Source organism: Fragaria vesca, linkage group LG2, assembly GCF_000184155.1.
Source record: "Fragaria vesca subsp. vesca linkage group LG2, FraVesHawaii_1.0, whole genome shotgun sequence".
NCBI classification, from domain to species: domain Eukaryota; kingdom Viridiplantae; phylum Streptophyta; class Magnoliopsida; order Rosales; family Rosaceae; genus Fragaria; species Fragaria vesca.
In genome coordinates, this window is record NC_020492.1 from 14,202,300 (window position 1) to 14,227,619 (window position 25,320).

General features: G+C 37.6%; 2 protein-coding genes across 2 annotated transcripts in view; both read right to left on the bottom strand.

Annotated features, from left to right (window-relative positions):
- Positions 1 to 5,435: 5,435 nt before the first annotated feature.
- LOC101294524 (protein BPS1, chloroplastic-like) lies at positions 5,436 to 6,950 on the bottom strand. Its single transcript, XM_004290466.1, has one exon. It carries the CDS (start codon positions 6,901 to 6,903, stop codon positions 5,740 to 5,742), a length of 1,164 nt encoding a protein of 387 aa, XP_004290514.1. The 5' UTR covers positions 6,904 to 6,950; the 3' UTR covers positions 5,436 to 5,739.
- A 12,821-nt stretch (positions 6,951 to 19,771) lies between these two features.
- Positions 19,772 to 25,320, bottom strand: part of LOC101312990 — an 11,790-nt gene continuing 6,241 nt past the window's right edge. The window contains exons 8-14 of the mRNA XM_004292476.1: positions 23,862 to 23,935; positions 23,138 to 23,225; positions 22,889 to 23,046; positions 22,626 to 22,668; positions 21,356 to 21,421; positions 20,284 to 20,361; positions 19,772 to 19,846 (exon numbers count right to left, since the gene is read on the bottom strand). Of these exons, the coding sequence (XP_004292524.1) occupies positions 19,772 to 19,846; positions 20,284 to 20,361; positions 21,356 to 21,421; positions 22,626 to 22,668; positions 22,889 to 23,046; positions 23,138 to 23,225; positions 23,862 to 23,935 (582 nt within the window). The remainder of the gene's footprint in view (positions 19,847 to 20,283; positions 20,362 to 21,355; positions 21,422 to 22,625; positions 22,669 to 22,888; positions 23,047 to 23,137; positions 23,226 to 23,861; positions 23,936 to 25,320) is intronic.

The window sequence follows — 25,320 nt, forward strand, 5'->3', positions numbered from 1 at the left end:
ATATTAGTGGATAACTTTTTCCTTGGATATTTTGAAATTAACTTTTTTTTTTTTTTTAAGTTCAAGACATCACAATATATATAAAAAAAACAACAGTAGGGATTCATCGATCAAACTGTCGTTAGAAATCCATATCAAGATGTATCCCACAAAAACATTAACATTCAACAACCTAATTTAGTTAGAGAAAGAGAATACCAGAGCCGCATCGTTTCCTGACTTCCTCTCTCTCTCTCTCTCTCCATGGCGGCGATGTTTGCAACGGTGGCATCTGCGGTCATGCTCATGGCCGACTTTGCTAAATTTCTTGAGGTTTTTAATGATTTGTGCCGGGGAAACCAGGAGTTGGAACGATATCTTCACGAGATAGGCCTAGCATTGAGGTTTTTTAGGACGGTTGTGATGCGACTGGACCAATGTGAGGTTCTTGAAGATTTGATCGATCTTTTCAAACAAGACCTCGACCGCGGTACCACACTGTTGTAGGAGGTTTCTAGGGTTTCGTTCAGGTCTAGCTAATAAGGTGAAATGGATGACGATGTATTTAGGAAAAATTTGGCATTTTGAGGCAGATCTATTCAAGCGCCTAAAAAGATTTAAGCCCTTTACTAGCGTGCACTATCAAATCCGATACCTTGCGGATCAAGGCTGTCAGCGGGGAGATCAAGACTGATACAAGCGAGATCAAGGCCTTTAGCAGGGAGATCAAGGCGGACACCAAGGAGCTCAAGGCGAACATCGGGGAGCTTAAGGTGGTTACTGGGGACATCAAGGCCGAGATGACCGAGCTTAAAGCCTTTAACGGGTTGGTACTTTTGAGATTGGAAGAATTAAGCCGTGATATGAAAGAATTGTCCAAGATTCCTCAGTATGTTCCTGTTGCAATTGAAGAATCGTCGAAGATCCTTCCCCAGCATCTTCCTTCTACAATTGAAGAATTGTTGGAGACTGTTCCTGCTGCAATGGAAGATGCTCTTGAAGATGCTCAAAAGTATGAAGACGCTACGGCTGTTGTCTTCGAAAATGATGATGAAGATGGCGAAGCTGAAGCTTTAATTCCATAGGTCTTGTGAAGCTGCAATTCAGAGGTAGTGTTGTTAATAATTGGTTTGGTTTAGGGTTCTTGGATCTCTGTTTATGGGCAATAGATGAAAGTTTCTTGGACTTGGCTTGTTCATATTCAACTGTTAATCCCTTTTGAGCTGGTAGACTTTAAAAAATTGAATTTCAGCGTTTCAGATAGCGTGAATTTTAGTAAATGATCACCAACTTAGCAGGGTGCTAAAATATATTTATTATAATCTTTTTTGTTTCAGTGCACTGCAACCTCATTTATATCATTAAAAAAAACAACAACAACCTAACTTAGTGCGTTGATTCAATAGCCTGGCCAAGCCAATGTCAAGTGCCTCTCCAAGACCTACAAGGCCAAGCTTGTAATAACCACGAGTTCTGATACTTGAAATTGGAGGACCAACTAGAGGACCAACTAGAGGACAAACTGGAGGAGTAACTTGAACGGCTAGATGAGCAACTTGGCTGTGCTGATCACCTAGAGAATTATTCAAAAGTTTCTTAACACAACATCTCAAGAGAATTAAAAAGACAGTGCCGAAAGAACCAAAGCCAATTGTACCTCATAAAACCCAAAACATATTGTCTGCCCCTCTCCAACAACACCAAAATATACTCCCAGTCCCTCTCGAAAACTTCAAAAAATACTCCCTGCCCTCCTCGAACAAATCCACAACAAACTCCCAGCCCAACAAAATTTCGCATCGAACTTACCCTAATACTTTGGATTAAAAATACCACTCTTAGCAAAAATTAAAGTTGTTTGACTTCTTAGTATGTCTTCACTATCTACTTAATTGCCTTGTGTATGTATACGCTTTCTCAATAAAGCAATCTCTCTTGAATTATAACGTGTATAAAAAAAAAATCTGGAGGGGGTTCTAGCTGATAACCAAGGAAACTTACAACATGAGGAGAATGAAGACGCCAGTCCTTGGCCAGTATCTTCGGATTTTGAAACCATCAATCGAACTATCTTTCTCATAATCTCTGATATTGAAGCTTTATAACAATGCATGCAATAAAATCACAATATGCTCTACTGTAGAAAACTTTCAACAACATGCAGAGCGTGTTGTCAATAACAACGCACCTGCGTGTTATTGAAAATCTATAACAACAAGCATAGTGTGTTGCGGTATAATTACAACAACGTGCATCATACCCTTTCTAGAAAACATAATGTACATTAGTAAACAATCTTGGACTTCTAACGACTCTGGCATCTACAACATGCGCCGAATGTTGTCAAAAACGATGCATTGCATGTTGTTAAACCTGTTTTTTCTTGTAGTGAATCTAATTGAGATTTCATTAAAAAATTTCAAAACAGCCACGATAACCAATATCAACAATTCAACTAGAGCAGCCTTTTTGGTCTCGTTCTCTTGGTATCGTTTGCGCCATTGATTTACTTGGTCGGAATGAGATGTAAGAGTTTCACCAGATGCAATAACCAGCCTGAATAAGCCAACAAATCATTACTTGAGTTGAGAGTTGAGACACGAGAGAGAACGAGATACAGAAATGGCAAAAGATACTGGTGTGTAAGTCAAATCTTTTCAGAGACGAGAGATAAAAAAAAATATTTCAGCTCTGGAACAGTCCTGTCTCCAGTGGGATTCAACTCTAAAATTTCAATTGAGGAAGGAGAAAAGATTTGGTTAGGAAGTTGCAACAACAAAGACAGAGATCGGCGTACCATTTTCTGAGGTTGAGTGTCCATGTTCGACAACATTCGGGATGGTTTGAAAGCAAATGCACGTATCCTGCAACTGTGGTTGTAGGGGTTCTTAGCTCATTATATATTTCTTTAAGACAATTCATCAAACATCTCTCGTCTATTGACTTGAAGACCTATGTTTGCTTCTAGAAGAGGAAATGTTAAAGTCAGAGTATTGCATGGACGATGGATTTGAGATTTCCCTCCGTACTAAGCTGACTTTGTGTAAGTTGCTCTTCTAGAAGTTCTTGATTTTTCAGTTTACAGAACATAATGGTATCCTAGTCAAGTGAAAATAATGTCTAGTATGATCGGTTTTGCAGCATTCCTATCAATGGTCTTGACTTCTATCTTATTAGAAGTAAACCCTCAGTCACTTAAGACCATTGATTTTGTCATGATGCACCCTTCTCTCTCCCAGTGCATACTATTAGTAGTAAAAATCTAGTCTTTCTTTCTCATGTCCAATTCAGAGAAGGACTGGAATTGCCAGAAGAATCAAACTGGGGACCAAACTGCAAGATGTGCCTCAAGAACTTCCTGTGTGAGTGAGTGAGCACAGAATCCCTGAGCTTCAAGCTCTATTCCATACTCAAACTGCAGCCCTCTGCCTAGGGTTGTTTTGAGTGGCAAGGAAAATGGTTTGGAGCTTAAACAGGTTACCAGTTTGATGCTATCTGATCAACATCACTCTAATGCATCCATGTGAACGAGTTCCTGTGAACCCAGAATTATTAGATTATCAGTATGCATAGCTGAGATCTGTTACTGTTTCAAGCATAAATTTTACACACTTGTTATTCTGGGTCCAGCCAATTAAAGGCAGGAGTAGCGCTATTACTACTTTTCTCCTTTTGCTGGGAAGTAAACCTAGCTAGAACAGATCAAAACCCTTCCACCAAAGCTGATAAATGCAAAACTGAGGCCTCGAGGGATTGAGTTGAGGCTCGGTAGAGCTACCACCATTAACAGCAACAGCTAATAAAGGAGTAGTAATGAAGGAAACAATTAGCTAGCTCTGGTACCAAGTAGTGTACCATGTAGGGTAGATTTACATTAGACTGGACCTCTACCACATATTCATAAAAATCAACCGTCCTTGCACAAATATTGTTCAATACAACCACGTTGCACATTAAATCCATCCCGCAAAAGACAAAAACAGCTTTTGGGATTTAAAGTCCACATTTAACAACAGCTAACAATGAGTTTTGCAATGGGGGGATGGGGGTCAACTTTCATGGCAGCCTCACATTTCTACGAGGTAGGTATTAGAGCGAAGGCTAAGCTACAGTCGTGATGTTATAAGCTACCAACTATATTATTCACCAAATTAAGGATAAGAAAGCGATGGATGAACCAAAAATCCCATTGTATATCTAACAGACATGTTAAACAAAGCTATAGCAAATCTTCATTGACCAATTCCAAAAGGATCAGATCATGCACAAGACTAGTCATTGATATCTATTATAAGTCATAGTAAGTGGCATACAAGTTATTAGAGGTACCTGATATGTTTCCAGCTACTTTAGAATGACTGCTTCAACGTATTAAAGCTGCATTGTGTTGAGTTGTGGTTTAGGATATCCGTTTAACTCCTACACCTGCCTTGGACCACTATCTGTGCATAATATCTGTAGGAAGAAATCAAATAGAACCATCTACACCAATCGACATCAGTAGGAACAGCCTATTTAACAAAGGAAAACGAGATAAATGAAAGATAGAGGGAATAGGCTATAGAAGAACAACAAAGCAAAGAGAAAAAGGAAAACAGAAGACTGTTAAGACTGAGAGAAACATTATAAACTAATGATTCTGGTATCCTTTGAAGGCTGAGAAAAGTTTGAACTTTATAAATGTTTAACCTTCTGGGGCAAATCATAGTTATGTTCTGCAATAAAGCACGGGGGCTAGCAAAAATAATACAAAAACATGAAACTTAAGTAGCTATACTGGACACTGGACATGACCAAGGGTCAGAAACTCAGAATACATAAAGCCTAACATCACCAAGCAATAAATCTTGATAGGCCAAAGCTTGATTATAAGTTTCAAGCTAGATATTCTAATATTGCAGGCAGAAAATTTCAAGAACAATTACCATGAGATTTGATTTGTTTGTGATTCTAATCTGACAACAAGCACTCCATTTACAGTAAGTTGAAGATAGCAATTGTAATAAACAAGGCAAGTAGAAAATGCCAAGAACAATAACCAATTTAGCATAACTTTGTTTTGTCTTTTCACTTTGCATGATTGATGACTTAAAAGATAAGCAATTGAAACACAACAATGAGAAAGAAAAGGGCTCTTTCCTTGGAGAGGGCAGATAGAATGGCTTTTCCCCCAAATTATGGATCTTAGTTTCTAACTTTAGATGATTTGGCTAATCCTCATCATATCTTTATCTGGGGATTCTGGATGAAAAGACAGCTGAGTCATTATCATACACTGTACTCAAGGATGAACAACAAGAACTCAAGAAATGAATCACAGCTTTTTCATCTGGATGACTTCATTTGGCATATTGGTTTTGGGGTCATACACAATTGTCCTAACTCCTATATAGTAATGGGTAGCATGATCAGGGATCACAGAGAAAACGCTATGAAATGATGAAACACAAAATCAAAAACAGCAGCCAGAAGCTTGCTGAGAATTTCCATTATACAATATAAATACCCAACAAAAAAGGCGAAACCAACAAAAAAACAAGAGCAAGATAGACCAGGAAGATCCATGCTTTGCACATCCTAATTTCTTCTTCTTTACACATATATGGTGATTAACTGATTAAATACAAGAGAAGGGTCATATCTCCTCCCTTACCCCAATTTTGCAATTCTGCAGAAGCCCTTTCAAAATTAATCATCTTCATCAGCAACAAGAGCCGGTTGGACTTGATCATTCACAATTCATGAATAAATTCGCTTCATTCATTCATTGGTCTTTCCCAAAGAGTCCATCCCTTCTGTTCTGCTCCGCACAATCCCATGGAAGACCTCCCTGACCTGTCTTTCCAGAGGGTCCAAACCCTCCTTCATGCCCTCGCAGAGCTCCGAAAGCTCCTGAACTCTCTGCCGGACCTCCCCTTCTTTATCCTCACTCAACGGAAACTGAACGGAATCAGCCAATTCGCTGATGAGCCGGGAGCATTTCTCGATCTGATGAATCTCCTTCAAAAGCGCACAGGCGTTCCTCCGGTCCCGGCGCTTCGACTCCTCCATAATCCTCTCGTGCAGCGAAAGCAGCGGCGCCGCCCACCCGAAGGTCCTCGGAATGGTGAAGTGGACCTGCAGGCCGCGGTCCTGGCACGGAATCGCCGCCACCAGGGCCCACATTACAAACAGCAGAACCGAATTGACCGTAAACACCGCCGTGGCCAGCCCGTTGGTGGCGGCGATTTCGTTGGGCCTCGGCGCGCAGAGGTTGTTCCCAATCGCCTGGAGCTGCCTGGCCGCCGACCACGACCGCGAGACGCTCCACGACAGAGATCGGAAGTGTCCGACAGACCGGTAGTCCTTGGCCGGCGTGTTGCTCCGGCCGAAGGAGCGGTTGCGGTGGGCGAGGGTGGTGTTGTTGGAGGCGTTGTCCTTGTCGTCAAGCATCGCAATAGCCAAGTCAATGAGAGCTTTCTTGGCTCGCCGGAACTGGCCTTCGCCGAGAGTCCGGTCACGATCCAAAGCACATAGAACAATCTCTAACAGCTTGTGCCATTGGCGCATCTGCTCAATCCCGTCGCGGATGGCATTACAGACGTCGAGGCCCTTGACGCTGCGCTCGAAGTAGTCGGAGAGGAGGCGGTCGACGGTGGGCTTGGAGAGGTGGGACTTGGGGGTGGAGAGGATGAGGAGCTTGAACTGGTGGTGGATGCGGAGGAAAGAGTCGAGGAGGTCGCGGAGCCATGAAAGAGAGAGGAGGTCGTGCGAGGAGGAGGAGAGCTGTTGGAAGCAATCGGACACGTGGCTCTGGAAGGTGTCGAGGTCGAGGGATTGGCCGCCGTCCATCACGACTGGGGTGACGTGGCTGTGGCGCTTGAGGCTGAACACGGAGCGGCCGAATTGAGCTGCTGCGGAGCCTTGGAATTCCGTCGCTGGCATTATTCTCTCTCTCACATGAAAATTGAAAATGGAGAGAGAAATTGTTGGAGTTTAGAGAGAGAGAGAGACTGGTGGTGGGAGAGAGAGGGGTGTTTGGGTTATATGGAGGTTTTGGGGGAAAGCGAAGGAGATGAAAAAGGAATTAGTTACCGGAAATAGGAAAGTGTTTTAACCGCGGTGGATTTGAATTTTACTACGCGCCCCGAACACGGACCAAACACGGCTGGGAATGGGAAGTGAGGCCTCCCGCTTCAGTTAAAAGGGGAAGCGCGGAGGGGCCACGTAGAGGGACGGAGTCTTTGTTGCTGGGGGAGTACACGTGGACGGTACAGGCTGGGTCTCCGTTGGCGCGTAGAAGAGAATTCTGGAGTCAGTCACTTCTAGAAAGGCGAGTGAGGGAGAAGGGGGACAGTGATGACGTGTGTGGGTTTGTTCGCGGGGTTCGGGGGAATGTACGGAAATGCCCCTCGGAGAAGAGGGAAGAACAGAGAGATAGAAAACTGTCAATTCCTGCGTGGACGCGCACCCAGGGGGTTGAACTTTGACCCGTTCGTGCTTTGGGGCTCTTTCCGTTTGTTCAGTACTTCAGCTTCAACTTCAACTTCAACGTCTATGGTGTAAATACAAAAACCCTAACTGTAATTGAAGTAATTAAACTGATACTAGTGACATAAATGTTTTCTTCTTTTTGTTTGGATAACTGCATATTAAAGAGAAAGAATGCTAAAGAGAGAGGGAAGAATTTCTAAACAAAAAATCTAAGAATAGTCTCTTTTACGAATAAATGTAACCAAGTAACTTTTTTGTCGAGCATAGTGCAATAGATCCTTGTTACCTCTTTAGCAGCCGGGAACCACAACTCAACTAGGGTACTTAGTTGCCAAGTAAACTAAAAGTGCACAACATATCATTTTTAGCTCTTCAGCAATTTGGATAACGTCAACTCAACCGAGGTGTTGCTGCTGAGTACAACACAACAAATTAATGTCACCTCAAAACCAGTCGTAAAATGGACAAAAATGTGGTCTTGTTCTACTTATTGATTCACTTTTTCAGATCGAAGAAATAGTTACTATAGTGTTTACACTCGCTGCTCTTGGTACATTCTTCATAAAATTTGATGGAACATATCGAGGACTGTGGAGTTGAAACTAAACTATTTTTTTCACGATTAGATTTTGAAAATAATATATATTTTCTAGTAATATTTCTCCTCAAATTTTTTATTTTATCAAATAAACAAGTCAAATGTAACCACTAAATTTCTGGAAGTTTAACTCATGACCTCCTATTTTACAAACGGAAAACTAATTACACCGGATCAATGGTACTAGATGTTTCTCAAATTATTTTCCCTATAATTTTTATAAAAGTATTTTGCTTGCAATTGTATATAAAAAACATCACGTGTGTGCTGCTCCCCGTAGCCCAAGGAGAGGGAGTAGGAGCTGTCGATGAGTCTGACCAGGTCTTCTGGTTGAATGATCAGATGGTCAGAAGAAGAAGAAGAGAATGTAATAATTTTCCAAATTTAAAGGAAAGCAAAGGGGGGACACCGCAAAATCCTATTTATTTTTCCACCATTATTCAATCGTCCAGAGCCATGGAATCTCTAAGCAAACATATTTCTTATCAGTGACAAATATCCCCATGTTTTTTTTTTTCTTTATTATTACCTCTTGGATATTGTGAATTTTTATTTTTTTTTATTTTTCTTTGGGAAACTGATTATTTTTGGCTGAAGCTAGGCTGGCTCTTAGCAAAGCTTTGGATATTTCAAAGTGTTTGTTTTCTCCCTCCGTTTTCTGTTGGATAGTGACAGTTGAAGTCAAACCCTGCAAACAAAATGATTTGCACATCATGATATGTTAATTTACAAAACAATAGGACATGCACATCAATTTTTTTCCCAATAATGTATTGTAGAAATGTCTTTTTTTTTCTTTTTTTTTTTTCTGCAGATATAGAGAGGGTTTGGTCAGGAAATATTAGGGTTTCCAAGAGCTCTAAGTAGACCATTTGTTGTTGCTACGGCTTTGTATGGCAGATTTGATGAACGAAGATATCTTTTTTTTATGGCAAGGCACGAATTTGACACAAAGATAATTAGTTTTCATGGTGATCAAACATTTATGAAAACATTCCTTGATGAATTTCGAGTTGAAAATAACTCAACAAAACGGCTAAACTTTAAAACTACAACGACCTGATATAGTCATTAGATTATTTATCATTATATATAACCAATCTTGTCACTTAAATATTGCTTGACTATTGTACCTCAATTTGGATTATTTACATCCTTCATATCAAAGGTAACAAGGGTGCATGTAAGGACGATAGAAACAATGAAAATCATCATCATACATGTCTAAACTTTTCCAATGAAAGGGACGGACGTCAATTTTGCATATATAAACAGAAAATTGATACACATGTAATAACTTATCTAAAAACAAAGAATCCCACTAATTATTCTTGGATGATAATAACACAATCAAGGGTATTATTTATCGATACCATCTCTCTATGAGAAAACTTATGTGTAAAAACAGATTCTACGCATCAAGGTGCACTTACACCATTAATGTTTAAGTGCTCAAATCATCGTATAAGAAGATCGAATGAATATTATAGACCATAAATTCATTATTTTCAATTTCATTTTTGATCTGATCAAATTAAACACTCATAATAAGAGTACATCTTCTTCGACTTAGTGTTCTCACCTCCTTAGTTGGAAATACTTGAAACTATTTTTTTGGGTTTCAATTTTGTTAACGGTATTAGTATATATGCATGTAGTGCGACGTAGATGACCGGATCAAAATACTGTATATTAGTTGCTTGGTTCACTTGCATCTTGGTGGATAGAAGAATTTTCGATCTCATGATTAAAAAGACCTTGGGAATTTACTCAAACCGTAGCCGCTCAAGCTAAACTCCAATTCCCAAATTGCTTGTCCGGTGGCAAGCTCGAGTCGGCACCAACCTCTAGCTACGCAGATTCCTAGACGATTGTCTGATGGGTGTTATTAATCTCCAACCGTGTGAGGAACTGTCTAGTATGCTATGATTGCACTTTGGCGGCGATCTTGGGTTGGCATTGGTCTCTTGCCATGCCATGCAGATTCTGATATGGCTGTTGGATGGGTGATCTCTATGTCCAATAGCTTATCAGAGTTGCAAGTTTGGAATCTTAGGATTGCTATTAGTTAGTTTTTTATTGTTTTTTTTTTTTTAACATTAAGAGTCTAGGAAAAAGGGGGGGGGGGGGGGAGGGGGGGGGATATTGAACCTAAACCCCATTGTGCAAGAAACCTAAAAACAATATCAGGTGACCCTACACAACTTATGCATTCAAGCAAGAACCATTTAGTAAAGAGTGTTTCATTGGCAACTCCATTTGTTTTGACTAAAACATAGCTACATAACGGAAAGTTACTGTTCATGTGGAGACATAAAACATTATGTATCTCTGCTTTCCCATTATGTTGAGATTTCATCTTGTCATAAGGAGGCTACGACTATTTGACTAAGTAAGGAACTCGTTGCCCCAAAAAAACAATCATGACACTATACGTGCACTTGCCAGGACATAGCCCACGTTGCCCTACAATAGATGAGCTTATTGACAGCATAAAGCCACAAAATAACCAACTATAATTTAATAAACTAAAACCACAATTAAAAAAGGGTGTTACTAAATGTATCCAGTAAATTGCTAAATGTACCCGGCATTAATTTTTTTACCAATTATATCCCTATTAAAATTACAAGGATGGCAGATGAAACTGCAATGTTTGAGGAACTCCTCCTTTGTCTCTAATCATTGTTCTGATACCAAAATCAATTATATGGCATAAAAACTTTTTCTTTCTTTGATCAAGTATGGTATATGAATATAAGAGCCGAACTACGAAAAACATTGATGGATTATAATATTATAAGTTAACTTGAGGAGAAACATGAAGTAATGGGAGCACTCGGATGTGCCCAAAAGCTTAAGAAAGATAATTGTTGTTGATTGGGTTTTTTTTTTTTTTTTTTAACTTTTTTATTAAATAACTCACACACCCTACATATGTCAATGAGATTTGAACCCATGACGTCAAAGTTGTTAGTTAACCACCTTAACCAACCACGCCACGGCTCACCGACAAAAAATGTCCCGCTGAAATTACAATGCAATCATATAATTTGCGGTGAAGGTGGATCGAACACCTGACCTTCTGTTGTTGATGGGTTCAAAATCCAAGCACTCTTGCTCGAATTTGTGGTTGGTTACTTGGTGGTGCACTGGTGCTTCTCTAAGCCCCCAGTGTTAAGGTAAAGGAAATCTGGAGAGTTGGAATAATCTTACAGTTTCAACGCTTCTGATGTTTTCTGCGACAGCTTTCAATTTGATGATAAGATGGCAATTTTCTATGTCTACCTTAATTGTTTTCTCTTGATCTTTGTATATCTGTTAATCGAAGAGAGCACAAGGTGCTGGGTATAGTTTTTTAATATATGTTGGGTGTAAATAGACATATGGGTAAAATCGACCAAAATTAAAGTGCTAGGTCTATTTAGTTATTTGCTGGGTACATCTAGCAACATCCTTAAAAAAAACATAAAATAACCCACGTTGGCCCAGAAATAAGGCCCAACCCTAAGTAACAGACCTAGGGGAGAGAAGATCACATGCAATCGGCCACCATCGTCCCAACCCTACTGTCGTTGCTGACGACCTTCCCCTTGAGCCACCACACCCCCATAGCTGGACCACCGTCATCCAGAGCCTTTCAGTCACATCGCTCTTCAAGGAGGCCACAACATAAGCTAGGCTCGTGTCTAGATCAGATGCAAAGGAACCAATCCAGACCAAACCTGGTTTGATCCGTGCCAAGCTGTCCTGATCTCATCCCAATCTGTCTTCCTCCGGATCTGTGGTAGCGTACCACCTTGTCGATCAGCCATGCACATAGTGAGCGAACACCCAGTCACCGCTCCGCCATCCTCCAAATCGCGAAGGTGACTCCGCCACACTCGATGGCCAACGCGATCTCTCCCCCTCCTCGCCTCGCACATTGATGCCGCAATAACCAACTAGGAGAACCCGGTGTCATTCCAACCCCACACGGGAGTAATCAAGCCCGCCCAACGACGACTAAGGAGCTCGCTGCCGGACAGGGGTGAAGATCTCTCTTCAACCTTAGGCGTGTTCTAGGTCGTGAGTTTTTGTTTTATTTTATTTTCATTTCCTAGTTTTAGGAGCTATGAGTGAAAATAAGTTTAATCAGTGAGTCTATCATATGTACTAGCGTGGGTGTTATTCACAAATTCTTGTTTATTTGAAAATGGTAGCGGAAATATATAATGGTTGCACTAACCCAAGTTCTAATATATAAAATCCATTGATTTGCCTTAAAAAAGAGTTGAGACTAGAATTACTTTTAAGAATTGAAATTTGTTCAATCCATGTGGTTTGAAGTTGATATATGTTTAGTCATTATAGTTTCAATTTACTCTAAATGGTCCTTAAAGTCACGGTTTTCTTTTCAAATGGTTCTTCTATCAATTTTCATCGTTAAAAAACTGACGTGCCCATTAAAGACATTAAATATTTTAACAGCCACATCAACAATCTAACTGAAAAAATTGTCAAAATAACCATTGAGAAGGAAAATCATGACTTTAAGGACCATTCAGATTAAAATGAAACCATAAGAACTGAACATATGTCGATTTCAAACCACAAGGACTATACAATATTTAACCTTACTTTAAATAGTTTAAAAGAAGTTATTGTTTCTCATGTGGAATATTTATATAGCATGCACAGGAAATAAAGAATAATAATTTATTAAATAGATTTTAATTTGATTTGTTTTTTAAAATGATATTACGTCAAGACGGCAAATCATGTCATAATTTTTTACGCGTTACAGTAAGAGCTATCATTTAAGGACCATCAACTGTTCTTTGATACAACTACTAAAGTTTGCTTATATAACATCTTGTAAGAGTAGAAGACTCGAATATTCGTAATATTAATAATAAAAGAACACTGTAATAACGATTATGTAATCTAATAACTCACATTTCATTCTAAGATCGAACATGTGACTAATTTTTTTATTTTTTTATTTTTTTTTAGAATAAACATGTGACAACTCGTATAACAAATACTAGAAAAATCAGACGTACCATTCAAAGCAATAAGTGCAAACCACAAAGTTGCATATATAGTAGTAAACCACAATTTACCCCCAAATTTAAAATGGTTCTCACAAATTGTTCTTTGATGACACAATTATCCCTTAATTTATGAGAATGAACGTGTAAACGTAGAGGGGAATCAATTCCATGACATGCTAGTTTGGACCTAATGATATCCTTCATCTGACGCAGCCACAAGTTGTGGACCATTTTATTAAATTGCTCATCCCCCATGCCAACTTGTTGCCCTTGAAATCTCAATTTGCAGACTGAATTATATGGTAGAGGCCACAATCATAGATTGGTAGCATTATTATCATACTACTACGTGGGGACTGATGTGAAATCTTCATACTTGGTTCCTCTCAGTCTCTCACACGTCTGCCTTTCACAATAAAACTGGGATGTGTCACTATCCTTAGAACCAATGAACCATTCTTTTGTACAAACTAAGAAAAAGGGTATGAATCAAATCATCAGTGTGTAGAACTTGTACACAAAAGATGAGAGATCTCTCTCAACCGTAGACGACAAGCTCTTTTTTGGTTTCGTCCAAAATATTTATCATGGTTGAAAGTTCTCTAGGCGTATTTGACAAGTGCTTTTTTTATTTTATTTTTAGATTTGGAACCCATGATTATATCCTTTGGTAATTAGATGACGTTCGGTAACATTTCATGCTTATATTTTCATTGTTGAAATTGAAATGAGATAAAAATATGTTTGGTGAGACATTTTTTAAATCATGAAAAATAAAAATGAAATTATTTTCAAAGTTTATAAAGAAAAACTAAAAACATCAGTTTGATTTTTCGGGAACAAAAAAGAAATAGTAAGCAGAAAACCCTAGGAGCTTCCGCTCATCCTTAGCGCACCTCTGCGACTCCTACTATCTCCCTTCAAACCTCGACCTCTCTCACCAATTTTGAACTTCCTCTACCAATCTCCTTCACTAATCCATAACTCATGGCCTTTGATGTCGTAACTGCCAGTTTTGCAACCTCTTTGTCTCTCGCTGACAGAGGAAAAGCTTCAGATCTTAAAAAGATCGGTGGGGGACCTGTCCAACGATCACCATATGCCTTCCTACTAGGCAAACGTCTCACTCGTCACCTTGTGGATATGGCTGCTTTCAAGTCTCATTTCCTCCAAACCTGGTTGGTGGATCGTCAGTTTAGGGTTCAGGAGAGGGATGAAAACTTGTTCCTCTTCTCCTTCGACTCTGTCTACGATCGACATAAGGTGCTTCAAGGGGGAATAGTCTTATGATCAAGCACTTGTGGCTTTAGAGGAGTATGATGACATACATCCGTTCGATCAGATTTATATGAAATAAGTCTTTATGTGGGCTAGGGTTTCTGCAATCCCTCTTTTGTATGAAGTGCCGAAACATTTTGAATTGATCGACAACTTGTTGGGCGAATTTATTGACTATGACAAGACTGAATTTAAGAAAGGAAAAGTTCACATTTTGTTCTCTCATGATGTCTCAAAGCTGATCCTTCAGGAACATTATGTTTTTTGGAGGATGGTGTGGATCATTTTCTGAAATTCTCCTACGATCATTTGAAAGGTCATTGCTATCTCTATGGTCTTATTACCCATGCAGGTGTTTGCTGTGAAGAACCACCTTTGGTGAATCAAACAAGGGCTAGAGTTTTGGGGTATGCTAGATATCACAACTCTGTTTTTTCTGCTAGGGCTTCATTTGAACCATTACTGCAGTCTCCTGGTCCTTCATCTTCTCTGGCTCCCAAGAAGAAGAAATCAGTGGTTATCAAGAAGAGATCAACATCTGAAGATTTTGTACTCGACTTGGTCATATCTGACAGTGGTGCAAAGGATCTGGAGCACAACTTTATAGTTTCTGCTAAAGATGAAGAACATGGTTCTACTTCTGACCCAATTGTGCCAACGCTACCGGAACTAGAGGTGGCTCCACAAAGTGAGGAAGTTGTGTCAACTCCTTCTCGGAAACGAGGACGTGATAGAGGTATGACTCCCTCCCCAGAAAAATTCAAGACTATTTTGGGATGAAAGATCCAAACTTCAACCAGAATCTCTAGGGTTGGTGGAAGAAGCAAAGGATGACGTGCCAATAACCTACAAAAGAAACTTGGTCGTCCTTTGGGTAGTGAGAATAAGAACCCAAAGTCGGAAAAGAAGTTTGCGGCTCCCCTGGTGCGTACGATAGAATTTCTTTGTCGGCTAACCTTGGTAAGGATATCAGCCCTTCAGACAAGGGCAAAGGAAAGTTGTAGTCTTCCTTGCTTTTTTGCCTACGAAAGAACTTAAGTTCTAAATCGTCTAGTTCCTTAGTATCCCTTGATGTACACCAATTACGGTCTCTGCTCTCTAGGCAACATATTTACTTTTCAAAGAGGGTAAGGGTGTTTAGTTCCTAGCTTCTATTGCTCAGGCTCTTTCGAGTTTATAAGTTTGCAATGTGGGTACATGTCAATTAGTCTGTTAGATTGGGTTAGAGTTATTTTGGCGCAAGACTCTAATTAATGTACGTGCCTTATGACCATGGATAAGTAATAAAATTATCTATTTATATTAAAAAAAATCAGTTTGACGTTTTCGGTTTTTCATTCTCCTAGTTTATAAAATATAGAAAATATTTTTCGTAATAAATTACCGAGTGTGGCTATTGTGACCTCCATATTTGCTCACTTAACCTCACTCTATTGTGCGTTATTGCAATGACAGATATATCCTCTTACATAATGACTATTAAAGACAATAATTATACAAAAACAAGCAATATATTTATTCTTTCTAGATTTTTCAATTCAATAATAGATTATATTCTTTATTATTTTCATTTTCTAATTTTACTAGATATCATTAAATCATTTACATATTTAATAAGAGCTGGTTTTAAATACACACCCCAAATAACTTAATACACATCCTTATTATTTGATATTTCAAATCACATTTGATTGGTATGTTAAATGACAAAAAGAGACATGTGTAATACAATTTAAATATTAAAAAAAACTTATATTTGGAAACTAATAATGTGAAATATAAACCAAATTTAAAAAACAAAAACTTATTTTTGGAAACTTATAAAGTGAATTAGAACAAATTAAATTTTTAAGATCGAGAACTTATTTAGGGAATTGAAACTATTAAAGTAAACAAAAAATTTGCAAGGAAATTTGGATAATCAATTGATTTCTTTTTTGTCCTTAAAGATTCATAATTTCAAAGTTTAAAGTGTCAAAGTGTCAAACGATATAATTGTTATGCATATGAACACCTATTTCGTTATATTTCACATATTTTTCTTTTCACCCAAACACACTATTCAGATATGTATTTTTCATCTTATTTATCATTTTCATGTTTAAGAATTTGAAATGAACAATGAATTTGTAAGGATTTCTCAATAACTAACACAAATAATACATATGAACATCTATAAAATGTTAATTTATATAAATATATACTAATTATACAATAATAATAGTGTTAATATAGTCACATTAATTATATGATATTTCATGTTTTTTTAGATTAAGGGTATTTTAGGTACTTTGGGGTTGTGCATTTAGTAAAATATCTGAATGAGAAATTAAATAAATGGTGTATTGAGAAGGGGATGTGTATTAAGTTATTTCGGGTATGTATATAAAATTTCTCATAAACTAATATCAAAGCATATATAGGTGAAAGAGATGGGTGGGACCCACAGAGAATGCACTAAATTCTGTTGCCGACGCGTGTCCATGCGCACTTTAATGATTTTACGGACGTGCGCCTCTGAACGGGGCTGTATATATATATATATATATATATATATATATCAATAGAGGCTCTACCCCAATGGGTTTCTTATATGGGATCTCGAAGGAATGACTCCGCAAAACAGATGTTGTTCGCTTTGGTTTTTAGGGTGGGTCAATGTACTATGTCATAGTTTTAGAGGCTAACTCTTGAATAAGTGAGTGATCATTGTACTACTGAGTGGTGTTAGCATACCACGTCCTAGGTTTGAATATTTCTTTCTCTATACTTGATAATTGAAAAAGTAAAGGAATGTATGTATCTGTGTCATTGTGGCTTGCGCACTAAATGAATTGACTTTATTATTTGAAAAAAAAAAGAAAAAAAAAGTCTCATAGAACCAAAGGGAGAATATATATAGATTCTTTAGAATAATTAGAGAGTAAGGTGCTCTCCCTCTCTACCAAACCCTAGCCATCACGACTTTGGTCTCTATCAATGGTGCAAATCACCATCACCATGCAAATCATCATCCTCTACCTCTTGCTGTCTCCGTGCGGCAATCAATCATTGGTCATCACCAAGAAGATAAACCTCTAGTGTCTCTCACCTCTGCTCATTAAGCATGCTTTCGGCGAACTTCCAAATGAAGACATCCTCCTTCTCTTACGGAGGCATCTATGGTGTCTTCTTATCTGGGTCAACGGCAATGACGGCGGCAAGGGAAGCAACGACTATGGCGACGACAGCAGTGGCGTTGAGTGCGTCAACAACGACCTAGGGTTTGCTCATTGGTTTAGTTGGGCTCGGGCAAATTATGTTAGGGTTTCCTTTTGGGCCTTATCAGATTGGGGTGGGTTTTACTGAGATTTTTCAATTTGATGCTTTTGTTATTTAGTCTTAGCCTATTTCTATGCTTATGATCTATAGACAATAGGTTTATAGAATCAATGAATAAATAAGATTAAAAAATAGTTTATCTTATGTACTAGTATGAATCTCGACTCACAACTTGACTATCTAGAGATGATAATGATAGAGTATGTAATGGTTGTTTTTTTTTTTTTGTATCGGATAAACAACTCAAATGCTACAACGAATCTATCGTGAGTCAAACTCATAACTTCCCACTTATAAAGAGGAGACTATGTTATTAGACCAATTGATATTGGGCTATGTAATGGTTGCTTTTAGCTTTCGTTTTTTTTTTAACCTTAAAATATTAAGTCGTAATTGAATTTTTTTTTTAAAAAGAGAGAGAACATATATATTTGAGTTAATCAATATATCCAAATAGATCATCAATTACACTTGTATTCTAATTTAATTAATGGAGCTATTTACGCACATGTAAAAGCAAGGAAAAGAATATAATGAATAAAAAAAAAAAAAAGATAACTTGCAACTTTCATCTTCATGCATTCATACTACTTAGTTATGGTCACGTCTAAACGTTCCATAGTATAAGATTGATTCCAATAGGAATTATAGAATTGGTCTTCGGATAATTTGGGATATAATTCACTGGATGTGTGTGGGGGAGAGAGGGAATGGGACGTGTGTGCTACTGTCGCTTAAGGGCGAACCAAGTCAAAATTATATAAAAATTATATATATGATTGAAGCAGTCTTCTTCAACTCCTCTTAGTCTGACAATTTGCACTTCTTCCTCTTGTTTTGTTTTAAAATTCTTGATGATGCCATTCAGTTGAATTATTCTGTTGATGATGTCATTCATTAGCATTCTATTTATAAAATCGTTATGAAGCTACCCACAACTACAATCATTCATTTAGGAGGGAGTTTGACACACCAATTCTTGCCTATTTACAAAAGAGAAACTAATGCCACTCAACCAAACCAATGCTAGTCAGCAAGTTATTCTTTGTAATGATAGAACTGGACAATGTTTAATCTTATTGCTGATCTACATAAAGGACTCGGCTAAATCCTACTTACCGAGGAGAGTTATGGCAAACTATTTGATGAGTTTCTCGTAAATGTGCGTAGGACTTGCAGCCAAAAATGTCAATTCCCTCCTTCCGTATCTTTAACTCATCCAAAGATGTCAATTTGTGAAACAACGAAAATTATACAGCGCACCCATCTCGTGAAACAAATAGTCAATTTCTGACGGACGCTCTAGCCATTTGTCATTTTTTTGAACGTTTCTAGTTGGCTGAATGGAGGCAATCGAAGCATTTCAAAGCTCAATATTTGGGGTAGTTTAGGTGTGTAGGTTATTGTAGGGGAGGCTGTTTGTAGCCTTATACTATCCTTTGTAATCGAAAAAGGAAATAGACAGCTTAATTCTTAAACCTATCCACAAACCTCGAGAAATCAAAATAGCAGATCTCATTTGAGATCACTCAATTTGGAGTTGACTTCTCTTTGGCTGGTATCTCTCCTAACCAGACAACAGCACAGTCAACTAGCCATACTATATAACAATCAACCTAGCCAGGTATATTGACCCTTGACTTCTAGATCAAGTTCCTAAGACTTCAAAGTCAGGATAACACCACAAGTTCCTTAGCCACTAACTGGTCAAACAGATAAAAACCCAAATCTTAATATGCCCAAAGTAGCTCCAAGCTTGTAGACATGGAGTCCTGTAGATATGGAGCCTTTGCCCCCAGCAATACAGAAGTTAAGCATCTAGCAATTACTTCCAAGAGGGAATCCAGATATTAGCACAGGAAGACCCATATATATGTCTGCTGATTAATTGAACAGTCATATAATGCTCCTTGGGTGGAAGAACCAAAATAGTAATACCATAATAAGACTAATAATATTAAATCTGTTCAACTATTGTCATGTCAAAGTATTATACAAAGAGTTCTGTAGTGTAATACTGCAAGGTAGTGAAACTTATCTTACATAGATGAGAGATGCTTGAACAAGCGCTAGGGAAATTCATTAGCTACAAGTCTACAACATCAGCTACAAAGATGCTACCCGAGTCGCACCATCCACCGACAACATCCCTGTTCTGGCACTGTAAGAACATGAAAAATTTAGCAATTTGCTCTGTCAATTTTGTCGAGCTGTCACTGTATAAAATAGAAGAGCACCTAATAGGTAAGTTAAAAGAAATATCTTGGTTCGCCAAGGTCAGAAAACTTAACAAGTTTAATAATTTGCACTTTGCTCCATGCTTATACAGACTTCAAATACTATGTGAAACTCAAATCTGATATCCAACAATGAGTGTCTAAATTTAAATAACAGAAATAAAAATAACAAGGATGACTATTAAATGCAAGTAGAAACCAATTCCATCAAACTGATTTGTTTGATTAGTCCACATGCAATGTTAAACCAGAGATAAAGCATAATTAATAAAGCCAATTTTCGCATTAAAGGACAGTCAAATTAGACTAAGAGAGAGCAGCCTATAAGCGTCATCTTGCATATTATAGAAGAAAGTAATACCTTGCTAAAACCAAGCCAGTTTGAATCTCCTCTAAAGGAAATCACCTTGCTATTCTCTTTCCAGTCTCCACAGAAGACCTGCAGACACGGCCATAAGGTGATGTGAGGAGAATCGAGAGTAACAAGTCAAGAAAGAAAAGGGTGTCTAATGATGATAATGGTAAATCAGTACAACAAGAGAGCCAAAGTAACATCAGTCATGCTTCTATTTAAAATTAAAAGCATTTGCTGAAAAACGAACAAAACTTTTGAAGAGCAATGCTTCATATGTGTATTTTTGCAAATATTACATGAAGCTTGTAGCAATCAAACTGCATAGAACAGATTGAGTTTCATATGAATCTGGGGCTAGGTGTTGATTTCCTACCATATCTGTAACTTTTATTTTACTACATAATAATACTGTATCTATAGAACATGCTACAAGTCATGACACTGTTGAGCCTGGACAAGCAGATGCATGAGGTCATTTCGACACAACCAATATTATGACAGGCTTAGAGCAAGTACACTATTTCATCTAGGCAGCCTCTTCAACACTAATAAACTACTGAGTGCAGAGCATTTATAAAAGCATTACCTTGTTATCAATCTTATGCTAAAGAGCCAGAATTAATACTGCAGTATAAACAACTTCGTTGAGGTCAAATTAGGAAGGTAGGGCAAGCTGATTGTATCCTCAAATCCCCAAGAATAAACGATTTAGCATCTATTACTTAAACAGATCTCTGGACAGCATAAAAAATAAAAAATAAAAACAATCACTGGCTTATGTTGATCCATAATATTGCAATATGAAACATGATTCCTCATGAGGCTGTAAGATCAATAGCAAACCAATTTAAGAACCATATGAGCAGCAGGTTGAAATTTAGTCATGTTCAGATCAAAGTACGACAGAAAGTTTTCCTCTGAAAATAATTTAACCTCTGTGTATCAAGTGGGTTATTATGAAAATAAATTTCCTGAATAATGAAGTTACCATTTAAAAGAAGCAATCAAGAGAAAAAGGACATCATTATCATGACTTCACAAGTTACCAAAAAAGAAAGAAAAAGAGACAAGTAATCACCTCGTAATCAACCCCTTGTATATAGATATGGTTGGAGTCAACTGAAGAGAATGCAAGTCCAGTTATCTGCACAATGAATGAAACAGCAAAGAAAATTCAGTAGGTTGAGCAAAAACAATGGCAGTTCATTATATCTAAGCATTTTGCCAACTATTAAATTTGTTTTGACCTTCTTATGACACACCCCACTTTGAAACAATGATTGCATCAATTTCTTAAATTAGACTGTCAGATAACATGAGAATGGACTGGGGAAATCTCTAGTTCTCTACAGCATGAGGTGGTAGTCAAAATACCTGTGGTAAGGTCTGTAGGCAAGACCACTAATGAGATTTACAAATGAAGAATTAGTTTTCAAAAGTTCCGGACATAGACATCCAGTAATTATCATTATCAACTTCAAATTCAAAATGACAGTCTATTTTATGCAGCAGGTGTTGTAGCAACTGATGGCACAATGACATAGGATAGCTCAAAGTCTCAAACAAACCCTAAAATCTGTTTCAAGAATCAACATTTCTTTTACAATGTGTTTGGATGAGGGAAAAAGTGAGGGAATTTAAATAAAAGTAGGGATTTCCCAATTCCTTAGGTCTCTTTCTGGCGTTTGGACTCTTATCCCATGGAATTAGCAATTTCCACGGGAAAATAATTGTGGAATTTGGGAGCTTAAATTCCCGACTTGAATTCCTCACAAATAGCCGTCATTTATCAGTTCTCTCAACTGAGGTTAGTCTAAATACAAATTCTTGTTATTTTAAAACTCTACATCATGAAATCCAAACAATGGAATTCTCAATTAATGGAATTTAAATTCATGGAATTGTAATTCCCATGATTTTAAAATTTCTATGGAAATTGAAATTACTTTATCCAAACACAATGTTATTGCAAAATCAATTTATTCAGGTTGCACCTAGAGGCTTTCCACATAGCCTACAATTTGGCAGGTGAATGGCTGGGTTCTGGGATATTTTTCTTTGGCAGACAGCAAAAAAACTGGGTCTGAATTTCTGTAGTTGCAAGCCAGATGTTGAAACGTGAATGCACATTAACAAACATGATACTGCCACCTATTGCCATTGACAGTAAAAGAAGAATGAACAGAGTTCTATGGCAACATAAAGTGCCAAATGAATTACTTTAAAGTTATGGTGAAATAACTTTGATTATGCTTGAAACCGTTCCAAAGCAGTATAATAGTTTCTGAGGAGAAGTATTTAACTGAAAAAAGGAGTGTAAACAAAGACTAGTGTGTTTTAACAATAACCTCATATTTCGAGCAGTGCACCCATCTTGATAGCGTGGCCCATCTGCATCATATATCAGTCACCAGTTTTAGTCAAGTTAAACAAAATAAAAAAATAACTAGTTTCCTCAACTTCAGAATACCAAATGGAGCCAAACAAAATCATAATCCTAAATATCAGTGTATAATTGCATTGTATATCTTAAACATAACTAAAAATAATCACATACTAACAAAAGCAAGTGTGATGACCTGACATGATTATTGAACCAAATGATACCAACCTGCGAGGATCATAGATCGTCACAGTACGATCAGCTCCACCGACCGCAATGTTCCCAGTTGAGGAACTGCAAACAGTGTAGAAGTCATCACCAAGTGATCCACATATTCGTTGTAGACAGCCGCCCTTTTCTTTCATTCTCAAGTCCCATATACTCAGCTGCACTTATTCCACAGACAAAGATGAGAAATTTAAGCATATAACTGAAGAATACAGCTTTGCAATAGTATACAATAAAAGTAGGCTCAACCTGGCAACCTTCTGTAACAGCTAGTATAGAGCTTTCATTTCCATAACGCGAACTTTGCATGAAGCACAGTGATGTTGGATACAAGAGTCTGTGATTGCAACATTAGCAACAGCAAAGGTTTCAGAATGATAGTCTCACAGTATCACACATGTAGTTGCAAGGCAACTTTACTGAAAGCTCGATAAAAATCTTAGGTGACACATATAGGTATTCTAAATCATCAATGATCGAGAAGATTGAGAATAAGAGCAAAGGATAACAAATGCAGAAGGAAAGCATATTGCACAATCAGTGATTATAGTGAAGTCTGTAGTCAACTTTAACATTTAAACATTTTATCACTAAGGAAGCATTATGCAGTGAGAAAGACACCATTAATATTTGGTCTTAGATTATGTGAAAACAGTACCTATCATATAGATATTGCTCTTTATTGATTAGTTCATATTGTATTATGCTGAACAAAATCGTCTAAAATATGTGATCAACAAGCAGGAATCAGGATACCATTTTGTTGTGAGATGGTATGCCTTAAACTGAAGTTTTGAACTGCCTCAGAACATGACATTTACAAATTTCAAGTGATTTATTTAAATCTTCCAGGTTTTGACTATTACAGATAAGAGTAAAACAAATGAAATTTAATTTATATAAACTCATGGTAATTTCCTCAAGAATTAACAGAAATACTATTCAGGCACCACATCTAACATGTAATACTTACGTACATAATGTCCTAATGTGAATATCCTGGTCATAAACATCAACGGTTTTGCAGAAGCTACGTGCAACAGCTGCCTGCAATAAAACACCGTACAGAAATATAAGGTAGTAAAAACAAACTGGAGAACAAATCATGGGCTATCAACCCTTATTGAATTAAATGCTCAGAAAGGACGGAACAAAAGGAAGCACATTTGTTCTGTTCATTCATTCTTAATACAGGAATGACATCTCCATACACATACCTCTTTTCATGTTTTATGTACTATGTAATATTCTACAAGTGTTCAGCTCTTCAGTTTATTTCTCTTTTATACCCAGCTTCCGTGAATAATAGTAGGCACTTGAGCCTACAATTCCAAATCTTTTCTTTTTCTTTAAATATTGTAACATTGAATTTACACCGGTTTGGGTATGTACCTCAGAGATTAATGAAGGTGGAAGTCTGAATTTTTATTGACATGAAATAACAATAAAAAGCCCTCCTGAACAAAAAGGTATTACGAAAATGAAAGGTTACTGATTAACTCATTACGCAGTATACTTTCAAAAACAAGGTTTTACTAGATAAGAAAATACTCAAAGAAAACCTTACGTATGATTATCAATTGATAGTAAATGTCAAGCAACTGAAACAAAACGAAAAACACTTGGGGCTATCTAATTTCTGCACCTCCAAGCAAATGCTTTTCATAGCTTTATCTTTTTTGGTAGGAAACGAACTTTCGTCAGAATGAACAAGAGAACCAATACAATACGGGGGGGGGACTTGTCCGGGGGAAAAGTTAGAACTTAACAGCAACCAGCTACCTAAACCAAAAATAATTAAAGACAAGATAAACACTACAGCAATCAAAAGAAACTTAGAAGAAAATTTGAATGCCCAACAGCAGCCTCCAGATATAGACTTTATACCACACAAAAAATAACCGCTTCATAACTTGTATCCTTAAAAACCAACGATTCTTGCTCAAAAATAATAAAAAGATAAAGATATCTTCTATGCATCCGCCGCCTGCCAAACATTGCAACCAAAGCACATCTCCCTAGCACTGTAACCCCTCCTTCCTCCACCAGAGAATTTATTTAACTGAAAATGAGGCTTGTTCCGGTGGACTTGTGTCTCCCTACACAATCTTCCAACAGAGTTACAGCAAGTGATATGAACTTTTAGCACCTTGTTTACACATCATGTACCAGGGGCGAGAGAAACACCAAGAAAGCAGTCTCTTTTGAACCATATAACAAGACAGAAATTTGATTGAATAAGATTTAAAGAATTGTATGAAAAATGTCCACATTGCTTTAACGTACTAGGGATTTGAAAAGGAATTGATCGTGATTTTCAGCCTGCTCTTTCCATGAATCCTCTTAACTGAGATAGAGATAGGAACCAACATAACAATGCCAAAGCAGCCAGTACTCCACTAACCTCTCTCTCTCTCCTCCCTCCCCCCCCC

What these genes read in the sequence shown, in the direction of transcription:
- LOC101294524 (XM_004290466.1), bottom strand. Translation starts at nt 6,903, where the DNA reads ATGCCAGCGACGGAATTCCAAGGCTCCGCAGCAGCTCAATTCGGCCGC.